Raw genomic sequence first — 19,777 nt, forward strand, 5'->3', positions numbered from 1 at the left:
CAGACCCAGCACCGCCTTCTTGACCTGCAATCTTCTTCCCCACCTCTCTGCCCCCACCCCCTCTCCGGCCTATCACCCTCACCTTAACCTCCTTTCATCTATCGCATTCCCAATACCCCTCCCCCAAGTCCCTCCTCCCTACTTTTTATCTTAGCCTGCTTGGCACACCCTCCCCATTCCTGAAGAAGGGCTTATGCCCGAAACGTTGATTCTCCTGCTCCTCGGATGCTGCCTGACCTGCTGCGCTTTTCCAGCTGCTCCTGGCATGCCCTCCTGCACCCTGTGTTGACCCAGGTTTGATCCCCTGGCCTGATGGCCATGGTTGAGCGGGGGATATGCCGGGCCATGAGGTTACAGATTGTGCTGGAGTAGAGTTCCGCTGCTGTTGATGGTCCACAGCGCCTCATGGAAGCCCAGTCTTGAGCTGCTAAATTGATTCGAAGTCTGTCCCATTTAGCACAGTGATCGGGCCACACGACACAACGGAGGTTATTCTCAATGTGAAGATGGGACTTTGTCTCCACAGGGACAGTGTGGCAGTCACTTTTACTGACCCTGTCATGGACAGATGGTTCTGCAGTCAGCAGATTAGTAAGGCTGAGGTCAAATATATGTTTTCCTCTTGTATTTCCTTTTACCACCAGCTGCAGCCCCAGTCAAGTAGTTATATCCTTTAGGACCTGACCAGCTTGATCGGTAATGCTACTGCCAAACCACCCTTGGTGATAGATATTGAAATCTCCCACCCAGCGTACACTTTGTGCCCTTGCTACCCCCAGTGCTTCCTCCAAGTGTTGCTTAACATGGAGGAGCACTGATTCATCAGCCAAAGGAGGATGGTACGTGGTAACCAGAAAGAGGTTTCCTTGCCCATGTTTAACCTGAAGCTATGAGACTTCATGGAGTCCGGAGTCATTGTTAAGGGTTCCCAGGGCAACTCCCTCTCGACTGTATACTACTGTGTCAACACCTCTCCTGAGTCTGTCCTGCCCGTGGGACAGGACAGATCCAGGGATGGTAATGGTGGTGTCTGGGGTGTTATCTGTAAGGTGTATATCCCATGGCTAACCCACCATGCCTGCACATCCCGAGAGACTATTGGCAATTTAGTATGGCCAATCCAGCTTAACCTGCACATAGAACACAGAACTAAGAACAATACAGCGCAGAACAGACCCTTTGGCCCTTGATGTTGCACCAACCTGTGAACTATTCTAAGCTCCTCCTCCTACACTATCCCATCATCATCTATGTGCTTATCTATGGACTGTTTAAATCTCCCTAATGTGGCTGAGTTAACGACATTGGTGGGCAGGGCATTCCAAGCCCTTACCACTCTCTGAGTAAAGAACCTGCTTCTGACATCTGTCTTAAATCTATCACCCCTCAACTTGTAGTTATGCTCCCTTGTACACACTGACGACATCATCCCAGGAAAAAGGACGTTCTCTTCTATGTCTCTATCAAGTCCCCTTTTAGCCTTCTTTTTTCCAATGAGAACAGACCCAAGTCTCTCAGCCTTTCCTCATAGAAGCTTCCCTCCAGACCAGGCAACATCCTGGTTCTTTGGATTGTGGGAGGAAACCGGAGCAAACTCCACACAGACACTGGGAGAACACGCAAACTCACACAGACACGGAGAGAACACGCAAACCCCACGCAGACATGGGGAGAACACGCAAACTCCACACAGACAGTTGCCCAAAGGTGGAATCGAACCTGGGTCCCTGGCACTGTGAGCCACCGTGCCCCAGTATTTAGTATAATAAACCTGTTGGACTATAACCTAGTGTTGGGAGAAAGTGAGGACTGCAGATGCTGAAGACCAGAGTTGAAAAGTGTGGTGCTGGAAAAACGCAGCAGGCCAGGCAGCATCCGAGGAGCAGGAGAATCGACTTTTCGGGCTTAAGCCCTTCTTCAGGAATGAGGAAGGTGTGCCAAGTGGGCTGAGATAAAAGGTTGGGGGGGGGGGGGTGGAATTTAGGGGAGGAGCGCTGGGAATACGATAGTTGGAAGGAGGTGAGGGTGAGGGTGATAGGCCAGAGAGGGGGTGGGGGTGGAGAGGTCGGGAAGAAGATTGCAGGTCAAGAAGGTGGTGTTGAGTCCAAGGGTTGGGACTGAGATAAGGTGGGGGGAGGGGAAATGAGGAAGCTGGAGAAATCTGCATTCATCCCTTGTGGTTGGAGGGTTTCAAGGCGGAAGATGAGGCGCTCTTCCTCCAGGCGTCGTGTGGCCAGGGTCTGGCGATGGAGAAGACCAAGGACTTGCATGTCCTTGGTGGAATGGGAGGGGGAGTTAACGTGTCCATCTGGTGTTGTTTGCTTTTAGATCTAACCTAGGAATATTAGAGAAACAAGTTTATGATGATCCAACATTTTCATTCAGTTCCGTTGGATTTGTGTGTCACTGGCTAGGCAGCGTTTATTGCCCATCCCTAATTACCCAGGGGGCAGTTAAGAGTCAATAGCATTGCTGTGGGTCTGGAGTCACATGTAGGCCAGAGCAGGTCAAGATGGCAGATTCCCTTCCCTAAATGACATCAGTGAACCAGCTTTTACAACAGTTGCTAATAGTTCTTATGATACCTTTGACTGAGATTGGACGCATATTCCCATATTTATTAATCGAATTCAGTACTCATCAACCTTTTCTCTCCCGGATGTCAGAGTGATAATGATGGGATAAATATTCACACAGTATCTTAACATTCTCCAGTGGAAATCCTTCTTATTAATGACTGTAAAATGTTTCTGTTTGCAGTTTACAAGAAAGATATGATTAAGGACGTCAAGGAAGATACTTCTGGACATTTTGCCAAGCTTCTTTGTATCCTAGCAAAGGTATCTCCCGAATAATGTTACGTTATTTGACTTAGAGTCACAGAGTCATAGAGATACACAGCACGGAAATAGGCTCTTCAGTCCAACTCATCCATGCTGACCAGACATCATAAGCTAATCTAGTCCCATTTGCCAGCACCCAGCCCATATCCCTCCAAACCCTTCCTATTCATATACCCACCTAGATGCCTTTTAAATGTTGCAATTGTGCCAGCCTCCACCACTTCCTCTGGCAGCTCATTCCATACACGCACCACTCTCTGCAGGAAAAAATTGACCCTTACGTCCTTTTTATATCTTTCCCCTCTCACCCTAAACCTATGGCCTCCAGTCCTGGACTCCCCCACTCTGGGGAAAAGACTTTGTCTATTCACACTCTCCATGGCCCTCATGATTTGATAAGTCTCTGTAAGGTCACCCCTCAGCCTCTGACACTCTAAGGAAAACCGCCCCTGGAGTGTCTTTTCCTACAGCTCAAACCCTCCAACCCTGGCAACATCCTTGTCAGTCTTTTTCTGAAATCTGTCAAGTTCCACAAAATCATTCCTATAGTGGGGAAATCAGAATTGAACGTAGTATTCCAAAAGTGGCCTAACCAATGACCTGTACAGCCGCAACATGACCTTGCAACTCCTGTACTCAATACTCTGACCAATAAAGGAAAGCATACCAAACGCCTTCTTCACTATCCTATCTACCTGCGACTCCACTTTCAAGGAGCTATGAACCTGCACTCCAAGGTCTCTCTGTTCTGAAACACACCCCCAGCACCTTACCGTTAGGTGTACAAGTTCTGCTCTGATTTGCCTTTCCAGAGTGCAGCACCTCACATTTATCTAAATTAAACACCATCTGCCACTCCTCAGTCCATTTGACCACTCTTATGTATTTTAAGATGTCCAGCATCACCTCCTCTGTGATATGGATTTTTCAAGATGTCACTATTTATTTCCCCACATTCTTTATCTTCCATGTCCCTTTCCACAGTAAACACTGATGCAAAATACTTGTTTAGTATCTCCCCCTTCTCCTGCGGACCCAGACATAGATGGCTTTGCTGATCTTTAAGGGTCCCTCTTCCGTCCCTAGTTACTGTTTTGCCCTTAATATATTTGTAAAATCCCTTTGGGTTCTCTTTAACCCTATTTGTCAAAGCCATCTCGTGTCTCCTTTTTGCCCAGCAGATTTCCCTCTTCAGTATACTCCTACTGCCTTTATAATCTGCTTGAGATTCACTCGATTCCTGCTGTCCAAACCTGACATGTTTCCTTCTTTTTCTTGACAAAAGCCTCAATTTCTCCAGTCATCTGACATTCCCTATACCTACCAGCTTTGCCATTGCATTTATCCAACAACTTTCCCAGTCGTGGGGGTCACTTTCTCAAGCAGCTGTTCCAGACTCCAGTCGCGAGGAGGTGTCCCAGTATCACTGAGTGCTGCTTCTGCAAAGGATCCTGTGGCATTTGCCTGATCTCTCAAAGGAGAAAGTGTGGACTGCCGATGCTGGAGAGTCAGAGTCGAAAAGGGTGGTGCTGGAAAAGCACAGCAGGTCAGGCAGCATCTGAGGAGCAGGAGAGTCAATATTTTGGGAATAAGCCCTCCATCAGGATGAAGAGCTTATACCCGAAACGTTGACTCTCCTGCTCCTCAGATGCTGCCTGACCTGCTGTGCTTTTCCAGCACCATCCTTTTCGACCTCCCCCAATCTCTCAAAGACAGGACGAGAGGCAGGGAACTCTCTATGGAAATACTATCCCAAAGAAGTTTAGCATTGTTGCCTCACAGTGCCAGAGACCCGGGTTCAATTCCTGCCTCAGGCAACTGTCTGTGTGGAGTTTGCACATTCTCCCCGTGTCTGCGTGGGTTTCCTCCAGGTGCTCTGGTTTCCTCCCACAGTCCAAAGATGTGCAGGTTAGGTGAATTGGCCATGCTAAATTGCCCGTAGAGTTAGGTGAAGGGGTAAATGTAGGGGAATGGGTCTGGGTGGGTTGCTCTTCGGAGGGTCGGTGTGGACTTGTTGGGCCGAAGGGCCTGTTTCCTCACTGTATGTAATCTAAAAAAAAGAATGCTGCCGGCTTCTGGATTAAAGTTCAGCAGTTTGCCACCACCCCGAACTCTCTCTGCCCGGTCAGGACAGAAATTAAACCCAATCATCCAATGATGCAGCTGACCAAATTAAAATAAGTCAATCTTTAAAACTGTCCACTTCCTTCTTTCAGCATCAATAACTTACATGTACCTCACACTGATGGCTTTCTTCGGAGTTGCTGGCTGGGTCAGCATTTGTCTTCCTAATCACTCTTCTCTCCACCTCACTGGTAGGTTTCCTTTCCATTCCTCTAGCCAACCTCATACTTATCCGTGTTAAATTCATCTGCCAAATGTTGGCCCAGTTACCCAAGCTATCCATATCCTTCTGTACATCTCGTATTTCTTTTGAACACTACCCATGATTCCTCATGTTCATAGGGTCATAGAGCATGGAAGTATCTTTCAGTCCATTGAGAACATAATCAGCTTGTCCTACCTGCTCCTGGCCCATATCCCTCCAATCCTTACCTATACAATGACAGTTTTCCTTTATTATTGAAGAAAGAACTGCATTTACACACGGACTCCCTGTCAACTTTCTTTCTGTCAACTCCATTTGGATGCCAACTGTATTTTTGAGTTGAGTCTGTGAGGGAAAAATATGACAGTGCGTCCTCTGAGGTGCCCCATGTCCTGAAAACACCATATCCATGTCAACAGCTCTCCGTGTGGGAGAATGAGTGAGTACAGAGTAAACTACAACAAAACAGCTCCGTGTTAGCAGTGATGGGGGTTGGTCGTGATGAGCTGCCTTCTTGAACTGCTGCAGTCCAGGTACTGTTACAGACATCGACAACTTCCTTAAGGGGGGATCTCCAGGTGGAGATGCTGCATTATTGCCCCGGGTCAGGGTGATGAGTGATTTGGAGGGAACCTGCAAGCGGTTGTGTACTTGCTGGCCTTGTTCTTCCCAAAGGCAGTTTGCAGATTTGGAAAGTGCTGTTGAATAGCTTAGGACTAATTCAAATCTTTCATCAAGCACATGATTAAATTGAGACCATGGAGCCTCTGAGTATTGCCGGGATGGTAATGGTTTGATTACCAAAGATATTTTGTGAAATAACTCGAGAGAGGCTGGTATCCTGTCACCAAGTTGACCCTTATTTATATGTGAATGGTCCTTGCCTTTAGCACAGCCCCATTCAGAGTCAGCTACCTGAGTGTCAGTACAGGTAGAAGATCCTTTATCCAAAATGCACAGGACCAGCTGTTTTTCGGAATTTGGAATTTTTCGGTTTTCAGAATAATGATAGTTTAATGGTGAATTTTTTTAAAAATCTGACCGGAGAAGCAGACTTCTAACGAAGAATATGCTTGGCCACGCTCCCCGCCCCCCCGTAGTGACTGGGGATGTGTAGGTTAACTGAATTGGCCATGCTAAATTGCCCATAGTGATTGGGGGTGTATGGGTTAGCTGAATTGACCATGCTAAATTACCCATAGTGATTGGGGGTGTGTAGGTTAGCTGAATTGACCATGCTAAATTGCCCATAGTAACCGGGGATGTATAGGTTAACTGAATTGACCATGCTAAATTGCCCATAGTGATTGGGGGTGTGTAAGTTAACTGAATTGACCATGCTAAATTGCCCATAGTAACTGGGGATGTATAGGTTAACTAAATTGGCCATGCTAAATTGCCCATAGTGATTGGGGATGTGTAGGTTAACTGAATTGGCCATGCTAAATTGCCCATAGTGATTGGGGATGTGTAGGTTAGCTGAATTGGCCATGCTAAATTACCCATAGTGTTCAGGGATGTGTAGGTTAGCTGAATTGGCCATGCTAAATTGCCCATAGTGCTCAGGGATGTGTAGGTTAGCTGAATATTGGATAATAGAGTAGAGGACTGGGTCTGGACGGGTTACTCTTCAGAAGGTCGGTGTGGACTTGTTGTGCCGAAGGGGTTCTATAGATCCTATGGGTGTTGATTTGGGGATTCAAATGTGAATGAGGTTCCTTGTAGAGATCACTGTGATCATTTGAAGGCTGGTTCAGTCAGGGTCAGGCTTGCTCTGTGGTCCAACGCGAAGTACATCCACTGACCGGATCCTGCATTGCCTCCCAGTCTCCCTTCTGCCGACAACAGTATCCCTCGGAGAGGAAGTGGGTGGAGAACACATCACTGGGAATGGCTGAAGATCAGACAAGGATCCATAGCCAAAGTGCAGTGAGATTGGGATGGCACGGTGGCTCAGTGATTAGCTCTGCTGCCTTACAGTGCCAGAGACCCGAGTTCGATTCCAGCCTTGGAGACTCTCTGTGTGGAGTTTGCACATTCTCCCCGTGTCTGCGTGGGTTTCCTCCGGGTGCTCCGGTTTCCTCCCACAGTCCAAAGGTGTGCAGGTCAGGTGAATTGGCCATGCTAAATTGCCCATAGTGTTTGGGAATGTGTAGATTAGCTAAATTGCCCATAGTGTTCAGGGATTAGTAAATGTAGAGTAATGGGGAATGAGTTTGGGTGGGTTATCCTTCGGAGGGTTGGTGTGGATCTGTTGGGCCGAAGGGCCTGTTTCCACACTGTAGGAATTGTATGATTCTATGAAAGAAACATGAATAGTCAAAGAATACAAAGGGAAACAGAGTGGATCTAGAGGTGAAGGTGGTCCAACTGTGGACATCAATCGGGCTGCAGCACAGAGCATGGCTTGACCAGAATTATATAAACAAAATGTGACATGGATTTAAATTTGATTGTGTGAATTTTACGTGGTCTTTCTGTGCACAGGGAAATCGTCCAGATCCCTCCAATGTGGTCGATAATGAGCTGATCGATATGGATGCACGGGTAGGTTAATCCTCGATAACGTGCCAGTTAACTCCACCCCTTGCTCACCCTCTCTAACCAGCGATGGATTTGACATCAGATTGGCTGGCTTTGGGGTACCTCAGCCTGGGGGTTTGGTGAGACTTGAAGTGATGCAGCCAGCATTGCCAGCCAACCCGTTTCGCCCCTCCCCACCCCAACCCAACCTTGGGGTGGTGGGAGATGGTGGCAACCACTGATTTGACTGCGTTCTTGCTCGGTGACCTGCAGTAGCTTCAGTTGCTTCAGACACGTTGGTTCCCCCTTGGATGTTGTGCCAGACTCTCCCCATCCTGAATGCACAAGCCTGGGACTGGGTTACAGACCACAGGCCTAGGAGGAAGTTGCAAAGTCGGGGAGGGTGGGGCACTGCATCCATTTTGGAGGTGGCTCATTGTTGAATTGTTTCTCCTCAGGCCCTGTATGAAGCTACAGCAAAGAACTGTGTTCATGACATGGACAAATGGATCACTATAATGACTGAGAGGAGTATTCCTCACCTGAGGAAAGGTATGAAACACAGCAATTAGGAGCAGCAGTGATGGTAGGATGGCTTTAAGAGGTGGATTTTGTTCTGTTTTCTCAGAGAGGCAGTGAGCTGTCTATGGAAAGCCCATAAAGTAAACAGATTGTGAGGCCTTGGGGGCTTTTTTAAAAAAGTTGGAACAATAGACGCAGCCTGAATGGGCGGAACAAGCTCCCAAGGAACCAGGATTTTTCTTTTCAGTTTGTCAGTAGCAGATTAGATTACCTACAGTGTGGAAACAGGCCCTTTGGCCTAACATGTCCACACTAACCCTCCAAAAAGTAACCCACCCCCCCCCCAATTAATGCACCTAATAATATGGGCAAGTTAGCACAGCCAATTCACCTGGCCTGCGCATCTTTGGACTGTGGGAGGAAACCCATTCAGACACCAGGAGAATGTGCAAACTCCACACAGACGGTCACCTGAGGCCGGAATTGAACCTGGGACCCTGGTGCTGTGAGGCAGCGGTGCTAACCACTGAGCCACTGTGGTGTAAGCTGTGTTTGGGGTCTGCAATACATCTCTCCCTGCTAATCTGTCTCTTGGTGTTTTCTCTTGATCTTTCTCCTCATGGACTGGAGAATAGCCTGAGAGACAACCCATTTTGCCTTAGCGAGGAATATATATGGGTCTGTATTGGAACGTTACTGGTTAGTAGTTAAATAGTCTATTATTCTGTTCCGGGTTCAAATATAGTTAAGTTATTCCAATACCTTCTTTCTTTTGTTGTATTTTAACTGCAGTGGATGATAAAGTGTTTTGATTCAAATCTGGTGGTTTGACCAATCAAATTGCATCCAGAACACAACACCTTACAGGTATCTTTAAACTAAGAAAAAATTAAGGTCGCCAGAATCTTCTGAATAGTCTGAGGAGGTTTGGTCTGGTCATAACCACAAGGAGGTTGAACAGTTCCTCAACTTCATTAACACATTCCACCTCGATCTTAAATTCACCTGGACCATCTCAGAACCTCTCTCCCCTTCCCGGATCTCTCCATCTCCATTAATGGTGACCGACTCCACACGGGCATCTACAACAAACCCACTGACTCCCACAGCGACCTGGATGCACCTCCTCCCACCCTACCTCCTGTGAAAAAGCTATCCCTTATTCCCAACTCCTCCTCTGCATCTGCTCCCAGGAGAACCAATTCCACCACAGAACACAACAGATGGCCTCCTTCTTTAAACACCGCAATTTCCACTCCCACATTTAGATGTTGCCCTCCAGCACATCTCCTCCACTTCCCGTACCTCCGACCTCAAACCCTACCCCTCCCAACACAACAAGGACAAAACCCCCCTTTGTCCTCACCCTCCACCCCACCAACCTCCATATACATAGCATCGTCCTCCACCATTCCACCACCTACGCCTCGTCTTTTGCATTGGGACCCTCCAACCACATGGGGTTAATGTGGATTTCACCAGTTTCCTCATCTCCCCCCCCCACCCCTTATCCCAGATCCAACCTTCCAATTTGGCACTGCCCTCTTGAACTCTCCCATCTGTCCATCTTCCTTCCCATATCCGCTCCACCCTCCTTTCTGACCTCCACCTTCATCTACCTATCGCCTCCCCTGTTACCTCCCCCCCTCCCCACAGCCCCAACCCCCCCCACCCCACTCCCATTTATCTCTCAGCCCCCCCCCCCCCCCCGGCCCACAAGCATCGTTCCTGATAAAGGCCTTATGCCCGAATCGTTGACTCTCCTGCTCCTCAGATGCTGCCTGACCTGCCATTCTTTTCCATCCCCACACTCTTCGACTCATAATAATAGGATGTTTAATCTTCGAATTATCTTCACCATTCAGTATGGGTTTGTTGCCAGCTCCATGTTCCCATCTACCCTCCATAATGTTTACCTCCCTTGTTAGCATGCCACTCCTTCTGTCAAATTCACACTTAGTCACACCCTCACTCACAATCACACAGTATAGGATTTATTGAAACAGTGCAGATTGTCATTCACTCACACTGACACTGTCACAGGAAACAGTGAACCATTGCACACTTGTGCCCTGTCACCATTTCTTACCCAGAAAATACAGGAAATAGTGAACCACCGGCCACTCATACCCACTCACGGTCACACAATCTGGGAATCAGTGAGCCAACTCACACTCTCTGTACAGGAAGTAGTATACACACACAAACACACACACACACACACACACACACACACACACACACACACACACACACACACACACACACACACACACCATCGCACCTTCACACTCGCTTACTCACAATTACAGGAAAGAGGAAGCCAACAAACACACTTTTTTATCATGAATATTTTGGTTCATCGTGGCTGTATTTGGTTTCAGTCTGCCCGTGTGCCTCAATAGAACTGTGTACAGTTCTGGTTGCCACATGACCAAAACGATGTGGACGCTTTGGGGAGAGTGCAGAGAAGGGTTTATGAGGATGTAGCCTGGTATGGAAGGTACTAGCTATGAAGAGAGGTTGAGTAGGTTAGGTTTGTTTTCATTAGAAAAAAGGAGATTGAGGGGGGGGAACCTGATTGAGGTTTACAAAATCATGAAGGGTATAGACAGGGTGGATAGAGACAAGCTTTTTCCCAGGGTGAAGGATTCAATAACGAGAGGTCATGCTTTCAAGGTGAGGGGTGGAAGGTTTAAGGGGGATATACGCGGCAAGTACTTTACACAGAGGGTAGTAGGTGTCTGGAACCCGTTGCCAGCAGAGGTGGTAGAGGCAGGCGTGGTAGATTATTTTAAGATACATCTGGACAGATGCATGAGTAAGTGGGGAGCAGAGGGATACAGATGCTTAGGACTTGGGCGACAGGTTTAGACAGTAGATTTGGATCAGGTCAGGCTTGTGGAGGGCCGAAGGGCCAGTTCCTGGGCTGTAAATTTTCTTTGTTCTTTGTTCTGAGAATATCAGTAGAAATTATTGACAGTGTCATGTATTTATCAGAGCTGTCACTCTCAGTGATTCGCACAGTGACATTAGGGTCTCCTGGAGAACGGCAATTTTCCACGTACTGAATTGATTGTTCCTCTGTTTAGTTTTTGGAAGATATAAATGCTACAGCTGCTACGATATGTTGGAAAGTGTTGAGCGTGAGGTCAAGAAAGATCTGAAAAATAACTTTTTAGGCCTGGGTAAGTATGCCTTCATCTTTTTGCACAATTGCTGTGAGTTTTCTCTTCCTGCAAGACACACATTCAGTTCCAGGTCACGATGAGGAATTACTGACAGACTGGGCCTGTCCTTATTTTGAACGGGCTTGTGTTTGCTGTAGAAACACTCACTGCACCTACAGGTCCTGCCATTATAGATATTTTTAATCAACCTGTCCAGAGATACCTCTGGAGTAGATGGGACTTTAACCCATGGCCCACAGGTAGTGCCACTGCACCTGAAGAGCCCCAACATCCAACCATTCTAGATATTTTCAAATCAACCTCTCAAACATGACATTGCCCATCTCTGGAGTGGATGGGACTTGGATTGTAAAACTGTCATATGAGATGATTTCAACAGTGTGTCCAGAGACAGGCAATACAATCATTAGCTCAGTGGTTCAGCAGGAGAGGGGAAACGATTGGTCACATTGCTGAGAGAGTGAATGATGAGAGTCAGGAGGGCAGAGGGTTGAGTGGATGAGAGAGGGAGCAGTGGGGAGCGATGGTACAGGGGAATGATGGGAAGTGAGGGGTGAGGGGAGAGGGGAATAATGGGGAGTGAGGGGAGGGGGGAATGATGGGGGGTGAGGGGAGAGGGGAATGATGGGGAGTGAGGGGAGGGGGAATGATGGAGAGTGAGGGGAGGGGGAATGATGGGGGGTGAGGGGTGAGGGGAGTGAGGGGTGAGGGGAGAGGGGAGAGGGGAATAATGGGGAGCGAGGGTACAGGGGAATGATGGGAAGTGAGGGGTGAGGGGAATGATGGGGAGTGAGGGGAGGGGGGAATGATGGGGAGTGAGGGGAGGGGGGAATGATGGGGAGTGAGGGGAGAGGGGAATGATGGGGAGTGAGGGGAGGGGGAATGATGGGGAGTGAGGGGAGGGGGAATGATGGAGAGTGAGGGGAGGGGGAATGATGGGGAGTGAGGGGAGGGGGAATGATGGAGAGTGAGGGGAGGGGGAATGATGGGGGTTGAGGGGTGAGGGGAGTGAGGGGTGAGGGGAGAGGGAAATGATGGGGAGTGAGGGGAGGGGGAATGATGGGGAGTGAGGGGAGAGGGGAATGATGGGGGGTGAGGGGAGAGGGGAATGATGGGGGGTGAGGGGAGGGGGAATGATGGGGAGTGAGGGGAGGGGGAATGATGGGGAGTGAGGGGAGAGGGGAATGATGGGGGGTGAGGGGAGGGGGGAATGATGGAGAGTGAGGGGAGAAGGGAGAGGGAATCAAGACATTGGGGAGCGAGGGGAGCAGCATGAAGCCTGCTCCTGATCCTGTATAACAGGACGGTAAGGGGGCTGAATGGCTTCCTGGTCCTGTTTAATAGGATCGTGAGGGGTTGAATGGCATGGTGGCCCTGTATAACAGGAGTGTGAGAGGCTGAATGGCCTCCTGGTCTTGTACAATAGGATGGTGTTGGGGCTGAACGGCCTCCTGCTCCTGGATAACGGCATGGCAATGCGGGTGGGAGACCAGTCTGGACTTGGGCTTTGCTGACCTCCTGCATGTTGACCGTCCAGGTGCTGGTGTGGAGCTCACTGCTTCCTGCAGTTCTCCCTCAGGGCCCGGGAACCACAAGGGCAATTCATCTACATTACACCAGCCTGTCTCCTCAGAGCGGGGGCTGACAAATAGGTGGATCTGATGTCGGGGTGGTTGTTTCATTGTTCCATTGAGCAGCACAGCCCTGAGGCCCCCGTAGAATCAGAGCGTGGATTCATGCCCAGGTCCTGAGGTAGAAGTAAGCTCATCTTGACGCACAGCTCATTCTTCAGCTCAATGTATCTCTCTCGGACTGAATCGATCATGGCTTCCTTTCTATGTCTCCCTGCAGTGCAGTGCATCCTGAACACTCCAGCGTTTTTTGCTGAAAAGTTATCCAACTTACAGGTAAAATATGTCAACATCTGAAACTTCTGTGTTGATGTCAGCACTGGGTACCCACGGCTGGTGAGGAAGCTAACATGACATGTGTGTCCTGTGCAGGGAAATTTGAAGAAGGATATTTTAACAAGGATCATGGTGTCTCGTTCGGAAATTGACCTGGTCTTTATCAAGAAGGAGTTTAAGAAGAAAACTGGAAAATCCCTGCACCAATTTATAACCGTAAGTGCCAATCGGTCCATCAACCTACTGCCTACTACCCAGCCAAATAGCTATCCAGTTATACTGCTTTTCTATAAGGTGCCAGTGTTGGACTGACATGGGCGAGGTCAGGAGTCATAGTGACATACATCACAGAAACAGACCCTTCGGTCTAACCCGTCCATGCCGACCAGATATCCCAACCCAATCCAGTCCCACCTGCCAGCACCCGGCCCATATCCCTCTAACCCTTCCTATTCACTTACCCATCCAGATGCCTTTTAAATGCTGTAATTGTACCAGCCTCCACCACTTCCTCTGGCAGCTCATTCCACACACGTACCACTCTCTGCGTGAAAAAGTTGCCCCTTAGGATCTCTTTCATATCTTTCCCTTCTCACCCTAAAACTATGCCCTGTAGTTCTGGACTCCCTGACCCCAGGGAAAAGACTTTGTCTATTTATCCTATTCATGCCCCTCATGATTTTGTAAACCTCTGTAAGGTCATCCCTCAGCCTCCAACGCTCCAGGGAAAACAGCCCCAGCCTATTCAGCGTCTCCCTGTAGCTCAAATCCTCCAACCCTGGCAACATCCTTGTAAATCTTTTCTGGACTCCCCCACCCCAAGGAAAAGACCTTGTCTATTTACCCTCTCCATTCCCCGTCACATGACACCAGGTTATAGTCCAACAGCTATATTTGAAATCACAAGTTTTCGGAGCTCTGCTCCTTGGTCAAGTACAGTGAGGCCAAGGAGCTGATGAGAGGGCTCCGAAAGCTTGTGATTTCAAACAAACCTGTTGGACTATACCCTGGTGCCATGTGACTTCTGACATTTTTCTCCAACATGGCCGTGCTAAATTGCCCGTGGTGTTCAGGGACGTGTAGGTTAGGAGCATTAGTCAGAGGAATAGAGTAGGGGAATGGGTCAGGGTGGGATACTCTTCAGAGGGTCGGTGTGGACTTGTTGGGCCGAATGGCCGATTTCCACACTGTCGGGATTCTGTGATTACTGGGGATCTTGCTGCATCCTGAAACACTGAAGGTGGAAAATCTCATGACACTTTCAGTGAAAGATCTGACAGTGTTGGTGTTGGGAGTTTCAGAATTGTTAGGGTGAAGAAGGAAGGCATGCAGTTTGCATGGCTGTACAAATGATTATCATCCACTGAATGCCTCAGTTGAGCCTGTCCCCTCCACAATCCCAGGTAGTGCGTTCTGTATCCAAACCACTCGCTGTGTGAGAAATGTTTTTTTTCTCTCTAACAGCCCTTGCTTCATTCACTTTAAATCCAAGCCCTCTCGTTCTCTCTTTTATGACCAGGAGTAGCTTCTCCCTATCAGCTCTATCGGTGATTTTGAAAACCTCTATTAGATCGCCTCTCCAAGGAGAACAGTCTTCAATCTATCCTCGTCACAGAAGGTTACTCATCTGATAACTGGGCAGTGTTCCATCTCTGGGGAGGAGGAATATCTATACTGAAGGCTGGTTCCCAAACTGGACAGAGTTGAGAGTGTGGCGCTGGAAAAACACAGCAGGTCAGGCAGCTTCTGAGGAGCAGGAGAGTTGACGTTTCAGTTCCTGATGAAGGGCTTTTGCCCGAAACGTCGATTTGCCTGCTCCTCGGATGCTTCCTGACCTGCTGCGCTTTTCCAGCCCCTCTCTCTCTCTACTCTGATCTCCAGCATCTGCAGTCCTCACTTTCTCGTAGCCCATACTGGACGGTGTGTTATCTGTTATGAATCACTGCCTTGCCAGCTGTGCAGATAAAAGGCAGTGTCTTCAGTGGATCATTGCACATCATGGAATTGCAAACAGGAGGCCGTTTTGTCTGTACTGTTCTCAGGATTTCCAGGAAGTTTCCATATTTTTCATGAATTCAGTTTTAATAACCCCCACGCAATGGTGATATTGAACAGCAAGTTATTTTTGAAAGATAGTTCTCCTCGATTTAAGATTATTGTTATTTTTGACAAGTCTTTCAAAAAGCAGGGAAGTTGCAGGTCAGGATGTTCGTACTAAAGGGCATGTGAACATGCGTATCTAACCACTCAACTAAATACACGGACAGTGGGACAATGTCACGGGTTTTACCAGTTACACGAATGAACCTCTCTCTGAACATAGACACATCAAAAATAGGAGCAGGGAATAGGTGATTCGGCCCATCAGTATGATCATAGCTGACCATCCAACTCAGTTCTCAAGAAAGTCCAGGACTCGAAACGCTAACTCAAGTTTTTTTTTCCCTCTCCACAGACACTGCCAGACCTGCTGAGTTTCTCCAGCAGTTTCTCTTTCTCTTACAGATCTTTCAGCATTCGCAGTTCTTTTGTTTTAACCAACTCCTGCTTTCCCCCATGCCCTTTCAGCCCTGGGACTTATATCCAACTCCTTGAAAACATTTTGGTCTCAATTGCTTTCTGTGGCAGAGAATTCCAGAGGCACACCCACCCTCTGGACGAAGACATTTCTCCTCATCTCACTCCTCAATGGCCCGACCCATATCCTGAGACTGTGACCCCCTGATTCTGGACTCCCTAGCCCCTGGAGCCACCCTTCCAGTGTTGACCCTGTTGAGTCCTGTTAGAATTCCATACGTTTCCAAGAAACCAACCCCTTACTCTTCTGGACTCATGTGAATATAATCCTCACTGATCCTAACCAGACAAAGCAGTGGTTCTTTGGCAAAGACAGTGAGGGCATCACCAACAAGTCACGAAACAACCGCAGATGCTGGAGGTCCAGAGCAAAAGCAGAAATTGCTGGAGAAACTCAGCAGGTCTGACAGCAATTCCTTGTGAGCAGTAAATTTGAAAGTTTGGACAAAATTGTTGGAAATATTCATCAGGTCTGGCAGCTTCAGTGGAGACAGAAATAGAGTTCATGATTCAGGTGTACTACCTTTTATCAGAATAGGGAAAAGCTAGGGATTAATAGGATAGAATCTCTATGGTGTGGAAACAGGCCCTTCGGCCCAATACATCCACACCAACCCTCTGAAGAGTAACCTACCCAAACCCATTCCACATTACTCTACATTTACCCCTGACTAATGCCCCTAAACTACACATCCCTGAACACTATAGGCTATTTAGCATGGCCAATTCACCTAACCTGCACATCTTTGGATTGTGGGAGGAAATCGGAGCACCCGGAGGAAACCCATATAGACACGGGGAGAATGTGCAAATTCCACACAGACAGTCGCTCAAGGCTGGAATCGAAGCCAGATCGTTGGTGCTGTGAGGCAGCAGTGCTAACCACTGAGCCACCGTGCCACTACAATTGGTTCCAAACAAGGAATGGGTGAGACAGGGCAAAAGGTGGCTCAGTGGTTAGCACAGCAGCCTCACAGCACTAGGGACGCAGGTTCGATTCCAGCCTCAGGTGACTGTGTGGAGTTTGCACATTCTCCCCGTGTCTGCGTGAGTTTCCTCCGGGTGCTCTGGTTGCCTCCCACACTCCAAGGATGTGCAGGTCAGGTGGGTTAGCCATGAGAAATGCAAGGTGATAAGGTATTGGGGGGGGTGGGGTGGGGTGGGGTGGGGTGGGGTGGGGGAGTGTTCTGAATGGGATACTCTTTGGAGAGATGGTATGGACTCAATGGGCTGAGCGACTAACTTCAACACAGTAGGGGTTCTGTGAAAATGAACATCTGCATTAAGACAGGAGAGATTGAATGACAAAAGGATTGTTCTTCCAGGGGCAAGGGTGACAGCACAGGGAGTGAAACAAAAGACCGACAGTACCTGCTGACTGAAGTAACATACTCAAAGAAGCAAAGAAATTAGATGGGCCAGAATTATGGTTTAAAGTTGTTCAACATCCTACTGAGTCTGGTAAAGCTGTTAAGTGCTTTCCAGATCTTTTTCTTGGGGTGGAGGAGTACTAGAGGGTATAGGTTTAGGGTGAGAGGGGAAAGATATAAAAGAGACCTTAGGGGCAACTTTTTCACGCAGAGGGTGGTACGTGTATGGAATAAGCTGCCAGAGGAAGTGGTGGAGGCTGGTACAATTGCAACATTGAAGAGACATTTGGATGGGTATATGAATAGGAAGGATTTGGAGGGATATAGGCCGGGTGTTGGCAGGTGGGACTAGATTGGGTTGGGATATTTGGTTGGTATGGATGGGTTGGGCCGAAGGGTCTGTTTCCGTGCTGTACATCTCTAAGACTCTATGACTCTATTTCAGATTTCCAGCTTCTGCAATATTTTCCTATTCAGAAATACTTGTCCACATCCAAAGCTGTGTCTAACCTGTGCTTATACCTTTCTGTTTTAGGCTTCTACAAAAGGCGATTACCAACGAGTCCTACTGGCTCTCTGCAGAGGTGATGATTAGAGGCGTCATCTCAGACAGGAATTCCAATTCCATATCTACTCTTAAGTCAAAGAATTGCTCCATAAAGCTGTGAGGGGACCCTGTCGGATTAAACCACTTAACCTTCCTCACTCTGTCTGTGTAAAAGTCAAGTATTACAATAGTTAACTGTAACAAGTTTGTGCTTGAAAAATTCTCTACCGTTAAATCAGTCAATCTTTGAAAAACTGCAAATATCTTACCTGTTGTTAACTGGAAATAAAGCTTTGAACTTGAGCTACATCTCAACTCAGAACCACTGCATGCTGTTTTGGGGTTTGAGATCAAAAGGATCCAAAGTTTAAACTGGCACAGTTTGTTCACTCATAGCTCAACACAGGAGATTTGCAGGATGAAGTGTTTTCAGGCACATACATAAGATCTTGCATGTAGCGCAGTACTTAGCCTAGAAATGCATTTTGCTATCAAGCCGTAATGTCTTTTTATACAAAATAAAGAAATTGGATTATTACTGTAACACAGTTTCTGAAATGACAAATATTTTGAATTTATTGCACGTTGCATAGGAGAGAAATAAAACTATTGAATATCAGACGCATTACACAGCATCTTCCCAGACATTAAACAATGAGGAGGTTGGGGGAATTGCATGAGGAGAACAGTGAGGAGTAAAGAGACCCATTTTCCAACTTGGTGCTGAATGGCGAGACAGGTTGAGAGGACTATTTGCATCAACATCCTCATTATGATGCGACGTCACTGCATTGAAATGCAGTTTTCCGTTTTGGGGATATTCTTAGATTCTAGAAAGTTGGTGTCCGGTTGGTTGAAGGCAGGATGTGGCAAGAATTTCTTCTGAGTTGGTGACGGTGTAGCAGAATGTTTTTTTGTAGACAGGGATCGGTCCACTTTGTAGGTGAATACAAGGATATCTTTGATTTTGATTTGGTTTGATTTATTCTTGTTATATGCACCTAAGTACAGTGAAAAGTTTTGTTTTGTGTGCAGTACTGGCAGATCATGCCATACAAAGTGCATTATGGTAATTGAACGGAGCGAGGAATACAATGTTATGCTGCGGAGAAGGTGCGCAAATAGCAAGGTCACCATTAAATTTAAAATTTGAGAGGTCCTTTCAGAAGTCTGATAATCCCGGAGAAGAAGCTGTTCTTGAATCCATTGGTCAGTGTATTTAAGCTTTTCTGGATGTAAGGTTGCTCACTGAGCTGGAAGGTTCTCAACATTTTGTCACCATGTGAGGTAATATCATCATCGAGCCTTCGGTGATGCCCTAGTGGTCTGTCCTGCTTCCTATTTATGAATTTAGGTTTCCTTGGGTTAATGATGCCATTTCCTGTGTTGGTGATGTCATTTCCTGTTCTTTTTCTGAGAGGGTGGTAGATGGTGTCCAAATTGATTTGTTTGTTGATAGAGTTCTAGTTGGAATGCCATGCTTCTAGGAATTCTCGTGCTTGTCCCTGTTTGGTTTGTCCTAGAATGGATGTATTGTCCCCGTCAAAGTGGTATATTTCCTTATCCGTATGTAAGCATACTAGTGAAAGTGGGTCATGTCTTTTTGTGGCTAGTTGATGTCATGTATCCTGGTGACCAGTTTTCTGCCTGTTTGTCTAATGTATTGTTTTTACAGTTCTTGCAAGGCATTTGGTAAGTTATGTTCGTTTTGCTTGTCTGTAAAGGGTCTTTCAAGTTCATTAGCTGCTGTTTTAGTGTGTTGGTGGGTTTGTGGGCTACCATGATGCCAAGGGGTCTGAGTAGTCTGGCAGCCATTTTGGAGATGTCTTTGATGTAAGGGAGAGTGGCTAGGGTTCCTGGGTGTGTTTTGTCCTGCTTGTTTGGTTATCTACTTGAATACAGTGTATTCAAAAAGAACGGGTATCGAATGAACACAGTCCACCGACTTCTTAGCAACAAACCCAGGCC

The 19,777-nt window shown here is 47.4% G+C and overlaps 1 protein-coding gene across 1 annotated transcript in view; it reads left to right on the forward strand.

Annotated features, from left to right (window-relative positions):
* LOC140458483 (annexin A2-like) overlaps positions 1-18,353 on the forward strand; it is a 73,060-nt gene extending 54,707 nt beyond the window's left edge. The window contains exons 7-13 of the mRNA XM_072553147.1: positions 2,761-2,840; positions 7,660-7,719; positions 8,154-8,247; positions 11,310-11,405; positions 13,260-13,315; positions 13,412-13,531; positions 17,798-18,353. Coding sequence (XP_072409248.1) covers positions 2,761-2,840; positions 7,660-7,719; positions 8,154-8,247; positions 11,310-11,405; positions 13,260-13,315; positions 13,412-13,531; positions 17,798-17,857 — 566 coding nt within the window. The 3' untranslated portion in view covers positions 17,858-18,353. The remainder of the gene's footprint in view (positions 1-2,760; positions 2,841-7,659; positions 7,720-8,153; positions 8,248-11,309; positions 11,406-13,259; positions 13,316-13,411; positions 13,532-17,797) is intronic.
* The last annotated feature ends 1,424 nt before the right edge of the window (positions 18,354-19,777 follow it).

This window comes from Chiloscyllium punctatum, chromosome 33, assembly GCF_047496795.1.
Source record: "Chiloscyllium punctatum isolate Juve2018m chromosome 33, sChiPun1.3, whole genome shotgun sequence".
NCBI classification, from domain to species: Eukaryota; Metazoa; Chordata; class Chondrichthyes; order Orectolobiformes; family Hemiscylliidae; genus Chiloscyllium; species Chiloscyllium punctatum.